Source organism: Panthera leo, chromosome E1, assembly GCF_018350215.1.
Source record: "Panthera leo isolate Ple1 chromosome E1, P.leo_Ple1_pat1.1, whole genome shotgun sequence".
NCBI classification, from domain to species: Eukaryota; Metazoa; Chordata; class Mammalia; order Carnivora; family Felidae; genus Panthera; species Panthera leo.
The window spans coordinates 2,487,442-2,507,257 of NC_056692.1; the positions used below are offsets into that span (position 1 = coordinate 2,487,442).

General features: G+C 52.4%; 1 protein-coding gene across 4 annotated transcripts in view; it reads left to right on the forward strand.

Moving 5' to 3' along the window:
* Window positions 1–19,816, forward strand: part of DNAH2 (dynein axonemal heavy chain 2) — a 92,618-nt gene that overhangs the window by 15,727 nt on the left and 57,075 nt on the right. For all 4 annotated transcript variants that reach the window (XM_042914611.1, XM_042914612.1, XM_042914613.1 and 1 more), the window contains exons 5-15: window positions 1,993–2,221; window positions 2,787–2,897; window positions 3,072–3,310; window positions 4,533–4,724; window positions 5,148–5,305; window positions 5,729–5,816; window positions 6,152–6,357; window positions 6,719–6,848; window positions 7,115–7,297; window positions 8,100–8,314; window positions 19,057–19,203. In XM_042914611.1, coding sequence (XP_042770545.1) covers window positions 1,993–2,221; window positions 2,787–2,897; window positions 3,072–3,310; window positions 4,533–4,724; window positions 5,148–5,305; window positions 5,729–5,816; window positions 6,152–6,357; window positions 6,719–6,848; window positions 7,115–7,297; window positions 8,100–8,314; window positions 19,057–19,203 — 1,898 coding nt within the window. The remainder of the gene's footprint in view (window positions 1–1,992; window positions 2,222–2,786; window positions 2,898–3,071; window positions 3,311–4,532; window positions 4,725–5,147; window positions 5,306–5,728; window positions 5,817–6,151; window positions 6,358–6,718; window positions 6,849–7,114; window positions 7,298–8,099; window positions 8,315–19,056; window positions 19,204–19,816) is intronic.

Sequence of the window (19,816 nt, forward strand, 5' to 3'; positions counted from 1 at the left end):
ATAAAGAATCTAGGAACGTTCAACTCATTTAAATAAAAATTAATACTAGGGGTGCCTGGGTGGCTTAGTTGGTTAAGCATCCAACTCTTGACATTCAACTGACAGCCACCCAGGTGCCAAAAGATTTTATGTTTTTATTTATTTAATTTTTATTTATTTATTTTGAGGGGGAGGAGGGAGGGGCAGAGAGAGAGAGAGGGAGAGAGAGAGAGAGACTCCCAAGCAGGTTCAGCACTGTCAATGCAGAGCCCAACGCAGGACTCGATCCCATGAACCTTGAGATCATCACCTGAACCAAAATCAAGAGCCAGATGCTTAACTGACCAAGCCACCCAGGTGCCTCAAAGATATTTTATTTTATTAAAAAAATTTTAATGTTTATTTGTGAGAGAGAGACAGTGTGAGCAGGGAAGGGGCAGAGAGAGTGGGAGACACAGAATCGGAAACAGGCTCCAGGCTTCCAGCTGTCAGCACAGAGCCCGACGTGGGGCTCGAACTCACAAACTGCGAGATCATGACCCGAGCTGAAGTCGGACGCTCAACTGACTGAGCCACGCAGGCGCCCCAAAGATATTTTTAAGTGATCTCTATGCCCCAGATGGAGCTCAAACTCATAACCCCAGGTCCAAGAGTCACATGCTCTATTGACTGAGCCAGCCAGGGGCTCCTCCCCCGCCTTTTAAAAAGTTTTTATTTTAATCGCCCTGTGCTCAGCATGGCAAGTGCTCTCCTTAATTCCTGTCACCTATTACACCCATCTTCCCGCCCACCTCCCCTCTGGAAAGTATCAGTTTCTTCCCTATAGTTTAAAGTCTGTTTCTTTCTCTCTCTTTTTTAAGTTTATTTATTTATTCTAGTACTCTCTACATCCAACGTGGGGCTCGAACTCACAACCCCAAGATCGAGAGTTGCATGCACTCTCACTCATACATACCACACTTACACCACACACACAGGCAAACCACACGTATCCTAGAATCACGCCAATGTGCACCACACACGTACCGCACAATATACCACACACACTCACTAATCTTAACACGTACACACCAGTAATCCAGCACACAAAAACCAGCTGAGCCAGCCAGGCACCCCAAGAGTCTGGTTCTTGGTTTGCTCCTCTTTCTGTTTTCCCCCTTGCTCGTTTTATTTCTTGAATACTGCACAGGAGGGAAATCATACGGTATTACATACATATATCATTTTAAGAAAAATAATAGTGTTAAGCTTTAAAAAAAAAAAAAGACCCAAAATGCCAAAATTTAATTCTGGGCAGTGGGAAGATGGATGGTTATTTATTTCTTCTTTGTGCTTCATTTTCAGTTTTTGGAATGAACTAAATTGTAAAGAGTAGTCAAATGCACGCCCACACGAAAGGCAGATCTGATCTTAGGGAGGAATGGTCTTTCTAAGCATGTAGGGAAGTCAGGAACTTGAAAATTGTAAAGTTTTAACTACACGAAAGCTGTACATTTCTGGATGTGGGCAACGACAACAGCCACACAAACTCACCATTAACCAAGTTGAGGGGTAAATGGAAAATTGGGAGAGAAGTTTATGCAACTGAAATGGAAACACCCAAGTCAATTGCCTGTTAATTCCATTCCTCTCCTTCCGGCTTTCCCTATACCTACAAGTGCTTCCCCCATTCTATCCCTTTCATTCCATCCCATCTGTCCAACATTTATGGAGCATCTAATGTGTCCCAGTCAAGTGTACTAGGTTCCGGAACCAAGTTGGACAGAATACACAGTCCCTCCCTCCCTTCAAGACACGCTCTCTGCACTTCCTCCCTGTGGTTCTGGGTGTGGACTCTGTTATGTCCCCTGAAAGACACAGGAAGCACACCGTGACACATTTGGAGAGGAGTCAGGATGCCCTAAGGGAACGTGACAGAGACCTCAGCCAGGCCTTCGTGATTGGCGCCTCAGATTCTGTGGGTACCATGCTGGGGTCTGGACGCTGATCTCTGACCTACTGTCTTCCATGCAGACGCAGAACCAGATCGTCTACTTCATACGCCAGGCGCCGGTTCCCATCACTCCAGAGAACTTCGAGGCCACCGTGCAGTTTGGGACGGTGCGTGGTTCCTACATCCCGGCCCTGCTTCGGCTGCTCAGTGGCGTCTTTGCCCCTCAGATCTTTGCAAACGCAACCTGGCCTGAGAGTATTCGAAATCATTTTGCTTCTCACTTGCACAGATTCTTGGCCTGCCTGACAGGTGAGCGGAAAACCTCCCGTGCCTGGTTCCTGTCTGGGGCCCCACCGACGGGAGGGGCGAGCGAGGCGGGTGGGAGATTCATCCCGAGTACCTGTGCGGCCCGGCACGGAGTCGGTGCCTGTGTGCGTTTGCTGAATGTGTGGGTCAGGGTGCAGAATTTGCCTCCCAGTACAGGTACGGTTTTCTGCCGTCGACGGTTGACCGGATCCGCTCAAACGTAGAGTTGGGTATTTCATGAGTACACGTGGGGTCAGGGGAAACGCGGGCGGTATGGGGCTCCTGGGGGGAGCGCATGCATCGTAGAAGAGAACGTTGAAGACGCGGTCCAGATCTTTGACCTTATTTTATGACAATCTCTTGTTTTACCTCAACGAGGTTTCCCTCTTGCCTTCTGTCATTTTCCCTCTTGATGTCAAAAAATTAGGAGTCGTAGTTTCTTTTGCCCGTTCTCCTGAAATCCCCCATACTTCCTGGGCCCTGGAATACCAACCACTGTTGGAACTGGGGTAGCATAAACTCATTCCCGTCTGTGAACTTCCGCGGTCCTTTCCTTTCCTTTCGGTAGATACTCGCTACAAACTGGAGGGGCACACGGTTCTCTACATTCCTGCAGAGGCCATGAACATGGAGCCTGAGGTGGTAGTTAAGGACAAGGAGCTGGTGCAGCGGCTGGAGAGTGAGTGGCTGCCGTTGCCAGTGTGTTGCGGGGCCAAGGGGACAGCAGAGGGGCAGCCCAGAGGCCGAGGAAGGAGCTGGGTTGGGAGGGCTGCGCGGGCGGCGGCGGGAAGGACACACGGGGGGGGGGGGGCCGTTTAAAGACGCGCAAGAGGTTTTGTGCTCTCCCCCGCAGCCTCCATGATCCACTGGACCCGGCAGATAAAGGAGGTGCTCAGTGCCCAGGAGTCTGTGGAGATAGGAGAAAATTTAGGTCCTTTGGAGGAGATTGAGTTCTGGCGCAATCGGTGCATGGACCTGTCTGGCATCAGTAAACAGCTGGTGAAGGAGGGAGTGAAGCACATCGAGTCCATCCTGCACCTTGCCAAGTCGTCCTACTTGGCACCCTTTATGAAACTGGCCCAGCAGATCCAGGTTGGTGAGCGGGACAGAGGATGGAGGCTTAAGGGGCCGCCCGGGGTGGGGGCTCAGCCGGTTAAGCGTCCGACTTCGGCTCGGGCCGTGATCTCGCCGTTCGTGAGTTCGAGCCCCGCGTGGGGCTCTGGGCTGACGGCTCGGAGCCCGGAGCCTGCTTCGGATTCTGGGTCTCCCTCTCTCTCCGCCCCGCCCCTGCTCACACTCTCGATCTCTCTCTCTCACTCTCTCAAAAATAAATAAACGTTAAAAAAAAAAAGAAAGGATAGAGGCTTAGCAGAAAGTGGACGGTGGTTGGGACAATATCAGGTGCTAAGGAGAAGGAGCCAGAGTAAGCATCCACCCAGTGTTTGGACTTGCACTTGGGCGGGGGGGGGGGGGGGCGGGAGTACACAAGGAGGAAAACACAAGGTCCCAAGGAGCTTATGGTTTAATTAGGGAGACTGCAGTCAGTCAACAAATAAACACTGAGTACCTTCTATGAGCCCCACCCCTATAATCTGTCTCCATGAACCCCACCCCTACAGTCCAGCTCAGAAAATAAGGCTTCCACAAGACAGAATCACTAGATGGCATGGGGTCAAAGAGGAACCCATAGGGTTCAGCCAAGAGAATTGCAAGACAAACACTTAAAAAATAAATTTAATAAAGCGTGACGAGATGATTCTGTTAGCTTTGGGGACACGCAGAAGGGCAGAGTGATCTGTGGAATACAGGCAGAGAAGGCGGAGGCCTTCTCTTCCCGGGCAGGATTTTGAGCTAGGTCTTAAGGGAACTGAGCCACAGCTACGTGGAAAAGTTTAGAACCCTGCTTGAGACCAGGGCGGTGAGGGATACCGGGTGAAACCGCGAGGGTGTGCGGTCAGTCGATCAACAGTTATTGAGCGGTGCGCGGTTCTGAATTCAGCTGGAGACGCTGGGAGGTCCAGGGAGATGGCGTGGACCATCCCTGAGCTCACAAACCCTGAGCGTAGGGAATCCCAGTCTGGTGGGAGAGATGGGACTCCCCACGAGAAAAGACACCGAGGCCCCGTGGTGGGAAGCACGAACCCAAGCGGACAGGTATGAACTCGGGTCTTGAGGGCCCACGGAGACCTGAGATGCCTGGCTAGGCTCTGAGAGAGGCAGGTCAGGGCGGGGTTCCAGATGGGCAAACGGTGCTGGCTCTGGGCCGCTTCTTTCCAACGGACGGGACTCACTCCCGGTTGGTCTTCCCTGCCAGGATGGCTTCCAACAAGCCCAGTCAAACCTGACGTTTCTGTCGACCCTGAAGGAGCCCTACCAGGAGCTGGCCTACATGCAGCCTAAGGACATCTCCAGTAAGCTCCCCAAGTTGATCAGCCTCATCCGCGTCATCTGGGTCAACTCTCCCCACTACAACACTCGGGAGAGGCTGACCTCCCTCTTCCGAAAGGTGCGCGTTCCGCAGGGGCGCGGGCGGAGGGCTTTAGCAGAGGGGCCCGATTCGCTGAGGAAGGGGCATCGCTAGGCAGAAAGTCTGCAGTTTCGGGCAGTGAGGAGCGGCCCGGGGGTGGGGGTGGGGGCCTGGGCTGGACAGCCTGCTTCCGTGGTGGGGGAGGCAGGCGGCACAGACGCCCAGGCTGAGCTGGGCAGGAGGCGAAGGCCCTTGTTTTCTCGTCTCCAAAGCCGGGCATGGCAGTGGGCGAGAGGCAGGTTTGGGAAGGGACGCCGGCTTTTGAGGAGCGGGACCCACGTTCCATCTGGGCTGACTGAGACAGGGCGCTGAGCCGGGAAGTGAGCCGGGCTGCGGCAAGGAGCGGCGGGGAAGGGGTGGGTGCCACTCGGGCCACCCATCCGCCCGTCCACCCGTCCGCAGATGAGCAATGAGATCATCCGCCTGTGCTGTCACGCCATCTCCCTGGACCGTATCTTCGAGGGCTACGTCACTTCCAGCAAGGAGGACCTCCAGGGCTGCATCTCGTGCTGCCAGGCCTGGAAAGACCACTACCTACAGGCTGTGCAGATGCATACCCAGTACGCCGTGCGTCCCCCACGGTCCCGTCTGTCACCCCTGCCACTCCCGCTGAGCGCAGATGTTTAAAGCCTACGGATTCCGGTTCCGAGACCCGGTCCCAGTTCTCTCGGGATGCAGATACTCTAGTGCCTAGCCCTGGCTCCTCCTCTCCCTCGTCCCGGGAATCCTTCCTGGCTCACTCCTCCTTTCTTGGATTTCTTGGCTTTCTTGGCCCGAAAGTCTGAAGTTCTAAAACTTCTAGAACGGAGATGCTTTGCCTCCTCTCTGCTTCTCCTCATCTTGCATCTCCTCCCTTCAGGGCTCAGGAAAACTGCCTCTTGGGGTCCCCTTTTCTAAGGCCCCCCAAACCCAGGACTCCCAGTTGGAGCTTCGCGCAGGCCGTTTCCTACATTTTCATCCGGTCCACCTTTCTCTGGATGTAGGTTCTCCAACCGGGGCTGGGTCCTGGACCAGACCAGCATATTCGCTCAGGTGGATGCCTTTGTGCAGCGCTGCAAGGACCTCATTGAGGTGGGCAGACTGTCAGGGAGGGAGGGGCGGGCACAGTGGACCCCAGACCCCGGCCAGGGGCCGAGGAGACAGGGCAGAGGCTGAGCCGGGAGCTTACTGCTTGGACTCTGCATAACTGTGTGCCCCACCTCTGTCCCGTCCTTTTAGACCCTTGCCTGTAATCACTGCCCGGGTGTCTTCTAGTTCATTCTGCAGCCCCAATTCATCCCAGTAGCTCCTTGTGTCTGGTGGGTCCTCCCTGGTGTTTAGACATCTTGAGCCAAACCGAAGAGCTCAGGGCCTGCGAGGTCAGAAACAAGAGCAGGGAGGCCTGACGCTCGCTGACTTCGTTGTAGGTCTGTGACTGCCAGTATCATTTTGCCCGCTGGGAAGACGGCAAGCAGGGTCCCCTTCCCTGCTTCTTTGGGGCCCAGGGGCCCCAGATCACACGGAACCTGCTGGAGATCGAGGACATCTTTCATAAAAACCTCCATATGCTGCGGGCTGTCCGCGGGGGCATCCTGGATGTCAAGAACACGTCCTGGCACGAAGACTACAACAGGTGAGAGTGCCCCCCCCCCCCCATCCCGCCCCTGCCCCGGGCTGGGGAGGAGGGGGGTGGGGCGGGGCACAGGGGGCGGGGCTGGAGGAGGGCCCGCAGTAGGTGATGCTGGGCACACCCCGTTAACCAGTGAGAGCCTGTTTCCTCCACTAAAACAGAGGGCCTAGTGGTAGAACCCAACCTCACTGTATCGCTTTGCGGAACGAACGGAGTCGGGCACGTGACGCCCTTGGTGCCTGGCACCAGGGAGGCCCTCGGTATCAGCCCAGGGGGAGTCTCACTCGGGGCGTGGCCTTGAGGCAGGTGAGGGCGCCTGCCAGTCACCGGTCATCACGCTCATCACGCGTCTCTAACGGCGCAGGTTTCGTTCTGGAGTCAAGGACCTGGAGGTGATGACTCAGAACCTGATCACCTCCGCCTTCGAGTTAGTCCGAGATGTGGAGCAGGGAGTGTTACTGCTGGACACCTTCCACCGGCTCGCGTCGCGGGAGGTGCCGCCCCACCCCCCCCCCCGCCCCGCCCCGCCCGGCTTCTCCTCTGCCTCCTTCAGTTCTTCCTGATCCTTCCCGACTCCGTGCCACCTCCAGTCGTGCCCTCCCACGTCCCCCCCCGCGTCCTCCACCGCCAGAGCCTCTTCTTCCCTCTGCTCCCCGAGTTTCCAGATGGCCCCGGGAGAAGGTGTCCTCCAGCTTGAGTCCCTGGGGGGGACCCTGGATCCGCCGGGGCGCGGGTTCAGGCTCTCTCCCTTCTTCCTTAGGCCATCAAGCGCACCTACGACAAGAAGGCGGTGGACCTGTACATGCTGTTCAATAGCGAGCTGGCCCTCGTGAACCGGGAGCTGAACAAGAAATGGCCGTACCTGGAGCCCTACGTGGCCCAGTTCTCTGGGCAGGCGCGCTGGGTGCGGATCCTGCGGCGGCGCATCGACAGAGTCATGAACGTGAGCCTGGCCTCTCCCCAGACTCGTTCTCGTGAGGCGGTGGAGGTGGGGGGCTGTGCCCCGTGCTGGCCGGGGACCCGCCCCGGGAGTTTCCCCAGAGCGTCTCCACGGTGGGAGGTCGGGGTGGGCCGGGGGACTGGCAGGTGTGGGGCCCGGACAGGACGGGGCCGGAGCTTGGGATTCACAGCGACGGCGGGCGTGATGGGTGGAACGTGAGTCCCGCTAGGATTTTCCTGTCAAGCTGGAGAGGAGGAGCCGGCCCAGCATCTGGGAAGCTGGGCCGTCAGAGGAGGAATATGACCTTGGGCAGCTGTGGCCCTTGAAGGGCCTGGTCTAGAACAGCAGGCATGAAGAACCAGAAAAAACCCAACAACCTCTAAAGGGCAGTTTTGGGCGCATAGGTCTAACGCTCTTGAAGTATCTGCCGTCGTGTGATTGGTTCTGGTGAGACCCAGGCGGCCTGCGGACAGCAGAGGCCGCTTCACGGTCGCTGAGCTGGGACTTGGGGAGGAAGGGCCCGTACTGGTTTTCAACGTCGTACCTCTTCTGTCCTCACCTCCCGTGATTTACTTTTTTTGCCAACTTCTCCTGACCCGAGTTTCCGTGCTTCCCCTGCGCGCTGCTGACTCCCTGGCCGCCTCCTGTCACCTGTGCGTGTGGCCCAACTCCCCCCGGGCGGTCGGGGCCGGCCTCCGCCACAGGCCGCACCCTGTGTGGGCCCGCGGGCGGGGAGACGGTGCCTCGGAGGATGGTGGCCAGCGGGCTCCAGCCACCCGTTGTCCCCACCCCCCCCCCCCCTTAGTGTCTCTCTAGTGCCCACTTCCTGCCCCACATCGGGACCGGAGAGGAGAGTGTGCACGCCTACCAGCAGATGGTTCAGGCCATCGATGAATTGGTTCGAAAGACTTTCCAAGACTGGACGTCAACGCTGGACAAGGACTGTATTCGGCGGCTGGATACACCGCTGTTACGGGTCAGCCAGGAGAAGGCGGGCATGCTGGATGTCAACTTTGACAAGTACGGGACCCAGTCCCACCCCTGTCCCTGTGCTCGGCCGGCATCTCCCCCGCCGCTCCCTGCGCCCCGCTCTCCCGAGGCCTTAAGGCCCTGCCCTAGGTTCCTCGCGCCATTCCCGCTTCGAAGTCTCTCTTATGCTGTGATGTGCGTGCTGTCACTTCCTAACTTCAGTTCTGCGCTTCATCTCCAAAGCGCAGCCCCCGCTAACCCCCTGGGCCGGCGATGTAGGCGTTCGGCCACTAGATGGCCACAACGGCTCAGCTAAGTCATCCGACCGCGAGCCGAGGTGCGGGCTTTCCTGGGAATCCGTCAGGCCCTCTCCTACGGCTTTTACAACGATGACGTTTTCAGGTTCCAGTGATTTAAAATGCAGTTAATTCATGTAATCGTTACTCAGAAAGATACACTCAGGGCCCTCTGTGTGCTGGGAACCGAGTTAGGCACTGGGACCGTGTCAGATGGCAAAGCCCGTGCCCTCTGCCACTCTGGAAGGGAACTGGGGCCGTACTGCCTTCCGTTCCGTAGAAGATGCAGACGGGAAAAATAAAGAAGGAGCTATGCAAGACATCTGTCTGTAGAGATTGCAAGCCTTCTGGTGACAGTTTTTTCTTATTTGGAAGGAAATAACTTTCCACTTGATTGGTTTGGCTCCCTCTTGTCATCAGCCAGGCCCTGTGATAAGAGCTGCTTCCTGGGCTTCTAAGGCTGTTGCCACGGGCACTGGCTTTACCTCCCAGAATGTCCTTATTTGTTGGGCACGCGTGGCAGGGGCTCTGCTAGAGAAGGCCTGCGTGGAGATGGAGTCCGGGGCGGGGGGGAGGGGGCGGACGGAACTAACCGGGGGGAGAGGTCACGTCGTGGTCGAGGAAGGAAGGGGAGACCCAGGCAATCATTGAGAAGGGCAGAGACGCTCGAGGCCGGACATGAGTGTTGGGCTGGGGAGGGGCGTCAGACAACGGCTTTGCTCAGGCTCGTGAGGTTTGGAGGTGTAACCAAGCAGGATCCTAGAAAAATGGCTTCATACATCAACACCCCGCTTTGGACGAGACAGAGGGGGAGGCCGGGCTTACCCCGGCCGTGACATTTGCAGGCGCGTAACGGGGCTGGATCTGCAGGGCTCATTGTCCCGTCAGGCTGGGTGCTCCCGAAGGCGCCGTGTTGGGACAGGCGCCCAGACGCACCTGGCCTTGCAATGACACGAATACTTAACCCGCGCGGCCCGATGGTTGTCCTTTCCCCTGGAATTCAAGGCCTGCCTTCACGTGACGGAATTTTCTAAAGTCCCAACGATCCGTGTGTACGTTTTGAGCGTGAGAGAGGCCGAAGGTAAGCATGGGCTGGTGGCTCTGCCTCCGCCCCATCCTCAGGGCCAGACACAGCAGGGTCTCACCGCGGGAGGCGACCGGTCTGCCGCGTGACCTCGGGCAGGCCGCCAAGCTCCTCTGGGCCTGCGGTTCCTTATCTACCCGAAAAATCCACTTGCGAGACTGTCATGAGGAGAGCTGGCTTGTGTGGCAGCCCTCCCAAAGAACAAGCAATAAACACAGTTTTCCTTTCAGGAGAATTGCCCGTAAAACTCGGTGAACACAGTATATTCGAAGCAAATTTAGCAAGGTGGTAGAATACGTAATTTTATTATTTTTTTAATAATAGTTTTGATTTTTAAAACAGTCAAACCTTTTACAAGGGGTGATGTGAGGTACACGTTACAAAATTGACAAGTTGCACTAGGGTAGAGAATGGAGAATCTCGCTCCACGGCTGCCCCCCTCCCCCGGCTTGACTCAGTTTCTCTTTACAGAGTCAGTGTTACCAGTTTCTTGTGTAACATTCCAGAGATAAGAGTCTATGTGGACATAAATAGCTTTTTTTATGTAAATAGTAGCATGCTATCTACGCTGTTTTGTATATCCAAAGTGTTTTCAAAATGATTTTTTTTTTCCCATTATAAAATCATCAACAATTGTAGAAAGTTTGCAAAATGCAGGGAAATAGAAGAGAGCAAAAACATTTCCCCAAAGACAACCCCTCTTAACAGTTCGGTATGTTTTTTTCCACTTTTTTTTTTTTTTTTAAACATTCATTTATTTTTTGAGAGACAGAGACAGAGTGTGAGCAGGGGAGGGGCAGAGAGAGAGACACACACACACAGAATCCGAAGCAGGCTTCCAGGCTCCGAGCTGTCAGCACAGAGCCCAACGCGGGGCTCGAACCCACGAACTGAGAGATGGTGACCTGAGCCAAAGTCAGTCGCTCAACAGACTGAGCCACCCACTCACCTTTTTCCACTCTTTTTTTTAACCCCCTACTTAATGTATTTGTGTGTGTGTGTGTGTGTGTGTGTGTGTGTTTTATTTTTAAAATCTTTAGTGGGTATTTTATTTTATTATTTTTTTTTTTAATTTTTTTTCAACGTTTTTTATTTATTTTTGGGACAGAGAGAGACAGAGCATGAACGGGGGAGAGGCAGAGAGAGAGGGAGACACAGAATCAGAAACAGGCTCCAGGCTCCGAGCCATCAGCCCAGAGCCCGATGCGGGGCTCAAACTCACGGACCGCGAGATCGTGACCTGGCTGAAGTCGGACGCTTAACCGACTGCGCCACCCAGACGCCCCATGGGTATTTTAAAATTATAAAAATTGTGCATGCTCACTGTAAAAAAAAAAAAAAAAAAACTTGACGTAGAGGTATATACAGGAAACTGAAAAATCCAGCCCCCAGCCCCCTGCTCCCTAGAAGTAATCCTGATTACCATGTAATTAAAAATAAACACCGCACACAAAATAGAATCACCCTGTAAACAGGATTTTTGTAACCTGCTGCTTTTTAAGGGTTAACAAGGTGCATGGGGGGTTTTCGTTCTGTATGCGGAGAAGTATGTTTTCCATGGTTTATAGCAGCCCATAGTTTGGCTTATAAGTTGTACAGCTTCTGTGAGGTTTGTGAATAGTTTCTAGCAGAGGATTTCAAGGGGGCCTCCTGTACCTTGTTGCCACCCCTCCACAGCGTGTGTTTGCCTGATGTCCGCGCATCCTGTCCGTCGGGGAGAAAACTTTCCTGGGTGCTGTGACCACCTCCCGTCAAGGAGCATGTTTGATACTCATCTAAACTGCCATTTGCATAATCTTTATAGCAGAGCTTTACAAGGCAGCTTCGGGCCAAATATTTATGGCCTAGGTTTAACTGAAACCCAAATAACGGCCAGACGCTTCTTCCAGGGAGAAATGATTCCTCTGGAGTTGTTTTCCAGAGGGATCTGTCAGAAGCTGCTTTACATTTTTGTGGTTTTAAGATAAAACTGCCTCAGTAAATAACGTATGGGGCAAAAACACAAACAAAAAACAAAAAGAACCAAAAAAAACCCCCCAAAAACCAAACCCGTGATCGTAGAGAAGGACTTTGAAGAGTCCGGGCTCATCAAGCCAGCAGAGAAATCCAAGGTGGTTTCAGCTCTTCTGAAGCATCACTGCTCCCCGGACGGGGGTGCAGATGACTGCGTATGAGGCTCACTCTCCTGGGCTCACGGTCTAGATAAGATCTCGAAATAAGCATGCTTCTCAGATGGCCTGACTGTTGCGCAGAATTTCCTGCCTCTGCCTTAGTTCTGGGAGCCTTCCAGTCCCTAATGGCACCTGTTTTATTTCACCGGGGGCTTTGTTATCCCACCTTATATCCCAAATATTTGAACTCCGGAGTCTGAATTGGCTTTGGCCGACGTTTTATGGCCGGACCAGCCTTACAGACTGCACTTAACTCAAACATATCCCAGATGCCGCCTGTCCCCTGGCTGAAGAGAGCTGTGTTATCACAGTATACACAGCAGACGCCTCTGTGCAGCGCGGTGTCCCCAGAGCAGGACAGGGGCCACGGGCGTCTGTCAGTGTTCCGGGTGTAGGGCTTTGACTTCCTCCTTTCCTCCCAGCCACGCGGGGCCTTCTCTCCGGGGTCAGTTCATTCTGGGCTGTCAGCACTAGCCTCGGCTGGCCTCACTTTCCTGCCTCTACTGCCTGACCGCTGCTCTGGGGATGAATTACGAAATATTTTACAGAAATAATTTCCCAGACTATTTTTTTTTTTTTTTTAAGAAATTTTCTTTGTCAGGGGCTCCTGGGTGGTTCAGTTGGTTAAGTGTCTGACTCTTGATTTCAGTTCAGATTATGATCTCGTGGTGAGTGGGTTTGAGCCCCGAGTCGGGCTCTGTGCTGACAGCTCGGAGCCTGGAGCCTGTTTCAGATTCTGTCTCTCCCTCTCTCTCTGCCCCCCCCCCCCCCCACCCTTCTCTCTCTCAAAAATAAATACAGGTTAAAATTTTTTGAAAAAAATCTTGTCAAGATGAGGAAATGAAACATTTTGATGCGCTGGTGGGTAGTACGTGCTCAAGCGGGCTGGCTGTGGTGTTTAGGGAGACAAATTCAGGGCCTCCAGCTTGAAAAACAGAGGAAGATATGCTTATGCAGCTCGAAATATTCCCACATATGTTTGTACCCCTCTATCCTAACCTCTAACCCATCTACAATTTTTTTAATGTTTATTCATTTTTGAGAGAGAGAGAGAGAGAGAAAGACAGAGACAGAGACAGAGCGTGAGCAGGGGAGGGGCAGAGAGAGAGGGAGACACAGAGTCCGAAGCAGGCTCCAGGCTCCGAGCTGCCAGCACAGAGCCCGACGCGGGGCTCGAGCCCACAAACCGCGAGATCATGATCTGAGCCGAAGTCGAATGCTCAACTGACTGAGCCCACCCCCCACCCCAGGCGCCCCCTCTCCTACAATTTTTGACTAAGTCAGTATCTAGTGTTTATCTTTTTTTTTTTAAATTTTTTTTTTTAAACGTTTTTATTTATTTTTGAGACAGAGAGAGACAGAGCATGAACGGGGGAGGGTCACAGAGAGAGGGAGGCACAGAATCCGAAACAGGCTCCAGGCTCTGAGCTGTCAGCACAGAGCCCGACGCGGGGCTCGAACTCACGGACTGCGAGATCATGACCTGAGCCGAAGTCGGACGCTTAACCGACCAAGCCACCCAGGCGCCCCTCTAGTGTTTATCTTAACATGACTCTGTTCGTATCGTTGACCACCGAGCCGAGGAATTTTCTGTTACAGTTCTTTCCTCGCTTGTCTGATGTGTCACTCTTCTTGGAGTTAATAATTACCTTGCTATTTTTGTTAGCACACCGTTCACTACCGTGACTTCTCCGGGACCAGCCATATTTTTCCTTCCTCCCTGACTGTAAGGTGGGTTGTGGGCATCATGTTTTTCTTGGGAGTTTCCCTTGCTGGACCTCCCTTTCCTCCTGCTGTGGGACGACTCTTTGGTTTTGAAGGCCTGCTACGAAGGCCTGCTACGCAGGGGGTCAGCCTGGAGCTTCCCCTCTGCCCACCCCCCCCCCCTCCCGCCCCCGGCCTCTTTTGTTGGATTTCCTATTTCCTTGTCTTCCTCTCTCTTGGTTTGTACCCTTGTTTTGGTGGAGCACACTCTTTAGTAGCTTTCTGAGAAATGGTGCACGGGAAGCAAATGTTTTGAGTTCTTATGTGAGTGACCACGGTGGTTTCCTGCCCTCTGCCTGTCGGGCGTTTGGCTGGACTTGGAGTGCCGGATTAAAAGTAATTTTCCTTTTGTTTTCACCTCTTTTACTTTGGAGGCTGTCCTTAGCTGCCTGGTAATCCACTGTTCATTCACATTGGAGACACTCTCCTTCGCTCGAAAATAATTCCCCTCGCCAGAAGTTTGCTCTCCCGTAGAGGTGAAAATATAATCCTTTGCAAAACTTCAAATGTGATATTATTTTCTTATACTGTCATTTCAGTGCTTGCCTGTAGAACAGACACGAAACATTCTGGAATTTTCACCTCAATATTCTTCCAAGTAACATTTCAGTAATATTCAGAACATAGAGTTTTGTGAGAGCATCTTTAGATTGTGGGGCTTTTTGTTGTCTGTGATTAAAAAGTGCAATTTAAAGGAAGGAAGGAAGGAAGGAAGGAAGGAAGGAAGGAAGGAAGGAAGGAGAAAGGAAGAAAGAAAGAAAAAGAAACCACACGGATTTTAAAAATCAGGTCATTTTTATTCAAGGTTTTTTATTTTGAAAATATTCTATGTTTCCTTCTGGTATTTTATTCTTTACATTAGATGTTTGATCCATTTGAAATTTATTTTGATGGAGGGAGACAAGTTCAGGGGCAACTTGGGTGGTTGTTTTTTTTTTGTTCAGTCCCCAGGTGGCTGGCCAGGTGACCTGACCTCATTTACACCATAAAACAAATTCCCGAATAGAATTGTGTGTCTATTTTGGGATTCACCATTCTGTTCTGGTCTCTCTGTCTGTCTGTCTGTCTGTCCATAGGAAGGAACCAAACTGCTTACTTACTGACCTCATTGCTCTCCCTTTTCAGAATTTTCCGGGTTATTTTTAGTATTTATTTCCCGTAAGAACTTGAGAATCAATCTGTGTAATTCCACAAATAGTTCCGTGCCTATTTTTATAGGAACAAGGATTGGGTTGAATTTATAGGTTAATTTAAGAAGAATGAACATCTTTAAGATTTGAGTCTTTTCTACCCAAGAATAGCATTTTTTCTTTCAATGTATTTGAATCCATATAAAATGTCTATAAATCGTTTTTTTCCAAATAAATTAACCAGTTAACAAGAAACGTCATAATATATATAAAAATTTGTTTGCATACAAATGTTACATATAAATATTTCTTGTTAATTTGTTAATCATTTTATTTATCTTATTTTATTTTATTTTATTTTTTTAATGTTTATTTTTGAGAAAGAGAGAGAGACACAGAGCGAGTGGGGAGGGGCAGAGAGAGAGGGAGACACAGAATCCGAACCAGCCTCCAGGCTCTGAGCTGTCAGCACAGAACCCTGCGCAGGAGCTGGAACTCACAAGTGATGAGACCATGACCTGAGCCAAAGTCGGACGCTCAACCGACTGAGTCACCTGGGCGCCCTGTACTTTATTTTTCTTGCTTTAATTGTCCTGGGTCTCTTTTCCTCCACGATAATGTTCAACTGGTTACAGTTTTTCTATTGGAAGACTGCGATTTTAATAAGCTAATTCTGTATCCAGCCACTTTTACAAATAATCTCATGGTTTAAACTAGTTTTCCCCTCCAAATAGCATTTCTTGTTGTGAGGTGTATCGTGCACACAGACAAGTACTTAAAGCTTATGCTACCACCTTAACAAACGGGCACGAAATAAATGCCCTGGCAGCGATGGCCCAGCTCACGGAGAGCACGTTGCTGGCAGTTCAGAAGCCTCCCATCTGTAATTATTTCTCAGTTGAATTAGTCGTCAGCGCTTAAAATGCAGGCGATTTGATATGAAAACTGGCTTTCTGGCCTCTCTTGAAGAGTCAGACCCTGCACTCAGGCTGGGCTGGGCCCCTCCTTCCCACCTGGCGGCCCGTGCCTGGAGCCTTGACTCTTTTAGATGACCTTGCGCTGTTGAACGCAACTTTAGGCCGATGTCAGCTGCCACCGAGCGTCGCACGTGGGGGACATGTGCCTTGGGGACGGCGGAAGTTCCGAACTTTGCTTTGACCGTAAAACCCGACCAAGTCGGTGGTTGGTTGGATGCTGGAAGGTGAGGCTCTGGTTCAGGCAGCAGGACGGCGCTGTTCCCCGAGACAGGGGCTCCCCCTCCTGACCCCCAAGTGCAGAGCGCACGATGAGCCTGTTTCTGGACGCGTGCAAGGCACTTGGGGCAAGGTGGGGAGATATCCAGGAGGCCGTTGGGCGTACGAGCCTAGAGCTCACGTTAGCTCTATAGATCTGGGGGCCAGCAGCTTCTAGAAGGCAGCTGAAGCCTTGGGCACGGACAGGATCATCCCAGGGAGAGCGCTGGACGTGCAGGACTTCCAGGAGCCTTCGCTCCTGAAGACAGTGTGGAGTGTCCAGTGCCTGGCTGAGTGGTATTTCCAGGGGACACTAGAAAGAGAAGGACACTTCTACAGCCAGGCAGGGCAGCCACAAGGACAGCTGTGGCCCAGGAGCGAGACAAGAGCGTGTCCAAGGACGGCGAGGCAGGGAGGAGTCCGGCATGAGGTTCAGGCCTGCAGAGAGAGGAGGCAGGGCCAGGCCTGAGGAGGCCGGCAGGGTTTGGTGACAAGATGTCTGGGGGAGACTTGATGCGGGCAGGTGTGGAGGTGAGGGGACCGAGGAGTTTGCGAGGACAGTTCTGTGTGGAAGGCGTGTGGTAAAGGGGCGGTAATGGGGTGCAGGGCGCGGTACCCACGGGAGGAGGTGGAGTCCGGGCCAGGTGGGGAGAGGAGGGTGGGTGTGCGTGTGTTGGTTTTGTTTCAGTTCTTCCAAGATTGTAGGAACTCGGCCTTCCCTGACTGTTGATGGACGGAGCTGGCAGGTCGAGGAAGCAGGAGGACCCCGGGTTAGGACGCGGAGCCCAGGAGGAGGGTCAGCCTTGGGTGGGAGGAGGGCTTCTTCTGTCAGAAACGGGAGGAACCCTGTGTGTGATGCGAGTACTCGGGCTCGTAGGGTTCGTAGCAGGAGTGCTCGAACACCAAGTGCTCGCCTCATGGCTCCTGGATCTCTGTGCTGAAGGAGGTGAGGCTTTCCACAGAGACGGGGGCAGGGGGGTAGATCTGAGAGAGTGGGGAGGCTCTGGTGTGACAGCAGGAGGGAGGGCAGACCGGGGAGACCTCCAGGATGCAGGGTAGAGGGCCCTCGGTGCGCCCATCCGTGTGGTCCCGCCTCGCTCGGCCGCCGTCCGGGTGCGCAGCGGGGATGACGACAGATTTAGCCAGGGTGGGGGTTCCGCCAGGTGGCTTACACTGATGAGCCAGCCAAGCCGGTGAGGATGGCAGGAGGGCGGTGGAAGTGACAGATGGCAGGGTCTGTGGTGGAGGAGGCAGTGATGGGAGGGGACACATAGCTGGGAAGAGAGCCCAGAGTCAGTGGTCTGAAGGTGTCTGGGAGGTCAAAGAGCAGGTCCTTTGGGAGGGCTTGAGGGCTAGTCCCTGGACAGGGGTGTGGGGGGGGGCAGCTGGGCTCCGGCAGAGCCGAGTCTGAGTGGCTGATCCCCGAGGTGGAGGACACAGGACCTGGGAATGATGGCTGGCTGGAAGAGAAGGGGTTGAAGCTCACTGGGTAGGAGGGCCACAAATGCAATTAAAATTTCTCTGGCATTTGGGGCGCCTGGGTGGCTCAGTCAGTTGAGCGTCCAACTTCAGCTCAGGTCATGATTTCACGGTTTGTGGGATGGAGCCCCGCATCGGGCTCTGTGCTGACAGTTCGGAGCCTGGAGTCTGCTTCGGACTCTGTGTCTCCTCCTCTCTCTGCCCCTCCCATGCTCATGCTCTGTCTCTCTCTGTCTCTCAGTAACAAATAAACGTTAAAAAAAATTGTTTTTTAGATTTCTCTGGCATTGTGTTTAACAAAGGAACAAGAAACAATTGAAATCAAAGTTTTAAAAAGTTTGCTTGTTTATTTTGAGAGAGATAGAGCACAAGTTGGGGAGGGGCAGAGAGAGAGAGAGAGGGGAGAAAATCCTAAGCTGGCTCCTCTCTGTTAGTGCAGAGCCTTTTGTGGGGCTCAAACTCACAAAACTGTGAGATCATGACCTGAGCCAAAACCAAGAGTTGGACACTTAACCAGCTCAGCCCCCCAGGTGCCCCTAAAGTCAATTTTAATACTCAGGCCAATATTCCCCAAGTATTATCATTCCAGCGTGTAATATAAAACTTACTAATGGTGAGTTTTCTATGCTTTCTTTTCCCCCTTGCAAAGTCCTCTCTGTCTTCCATCTCTGTGTCTTTTTCTTTACTTTCCAAGAAATTTCTGTCAATTTTATTGTTAATGGGCTTGTTTTCTGCTATCACCTTTAATTTCCAAGAACCATTTAGGTGTTCCCTTCTAAAGCATCTTGGTTTTGTTTCACAGATATTCTTTTGTATCTTTTATCTCTCTCAGGGTGTTAGCGACAGTTGCGTTTAGTTTTCTTACTTGGTGTGCACAGTCTTCTTTCTGTGGCCTCTGTCCCGTCTTGTTTCCTTCTCGTTGCCTTTTGTGTTTTCCTTCCTCTGTTTGTTTTGGTTCCTGCCTTTTGTGCCAGGAAGGACAGAGCCTAATGTTTTTTGATCCTTGGTTGTCCATATTTAAGGACAGGGAGCTGGAAAGCAGATTGGATGCTCGGCTGAGCAGGTGAGCAGGTAGTGGGGCTAATCAACAGTGAGCCTCAGGTTTATCTGGTGGGCTGTTTTCAGGGGACTCCTGAGATCACTGTCCTTGGGACTTGGCCTCTCAGGCTGGCCAGAGGTCACAGAAAACAGTCTGAGTGGCTCAGTCGGTTGAGTGTCTGACTTTGGCTCAGGTCATGATCTCACTGTTTTGTGTGTTTGAGCCCCGCATCAGGCTCTGCATTGACAGCGTGGAGCCTGCTTGGTTCTCTCTCTGCCCCTCCCCCACACATGTGCGAGTACATGTTCTCTCTCTCTCTCAAAATAAATACATAAACATTTAAAAAAAAACAGGAAAAAAAAGAAAGAAAATAGTCTTTCAAACTTTGTTTTGGAGGGTGCTGATCCAGTGGCCTGAGAGCCGGTTGCTGGGTTGGGGAAAAGAAAGCAGGGGGGGTCTTAACATTCATTGTGCATATGGGCCCTTAATGTCCCCTTCTGTCAGTATGTTACCCTCTCCTTCAGCTGGGCCTGGGGTCCCCAGTCTAGGTCAGGCACTTGAGCTGCTTTGCTTTACTTCCCCCCACCCTTGCCCCCAGGTCCCTGCTGATTCTCTTTGTGGAGATCGACTACTGGGAAAGGCTGCTCTTTGAGACCCCCCATTACGTGGTGAATGTCGCTGAGCGAGCAGAGGACCTGCGCATTCTTCGGGAAAACCTGCTCCTGGTGGCTCGAGACTACAATCGGTAAGGCGGCCTCCCGCATGCACTCTGTGCCCCCTCTGTGTCTTATCTGCCCCATGATGTCATCTAGCTCCTACACTATCTGTCCTTTACCTTTTACTGGCTCAAAAAAAAAAAAAAAAAAAAAAAAGCTTTCTCCTATTCTCTGGTATGGCCCCGTGATTGCTCCTGGCCCTTGCTCTTATCTTCTAGCTTCAGAGCAGAGGGCAAAAACAACCGCGTCCCCTGCAACCCCACAGGGCACTTGGATCACGTATATCGCGGGCCTAGGTCACTTTTCCAGGAATGAAACTGGGGGCATTAGGATTACGAGCACAGTGTCATATCAGATGTGTTGAATCAAGGCCACGCTGGCACCCCTTTTCTTGATACCCTTGGCACTTGTCTCTGGAGTGAGGCTTTGTTCTGGGACGGGTACCTTTCTGGGTCCGGTTAAAGCCCAAGTGGGTGGAACCACAGTTCAAGTGTCTGTCTAGAACCGCACTGTCCAATATAGTGGCCACCAGTCGCACGTGGCTCTATTTTTTTTAAATAAAAAAAATCTTTTAGTGTTTATTTATTTTTGAGAGAGATAAAAAGACAGAGTGCAAGTAGGGGAGGGGCAGACACAGCATCG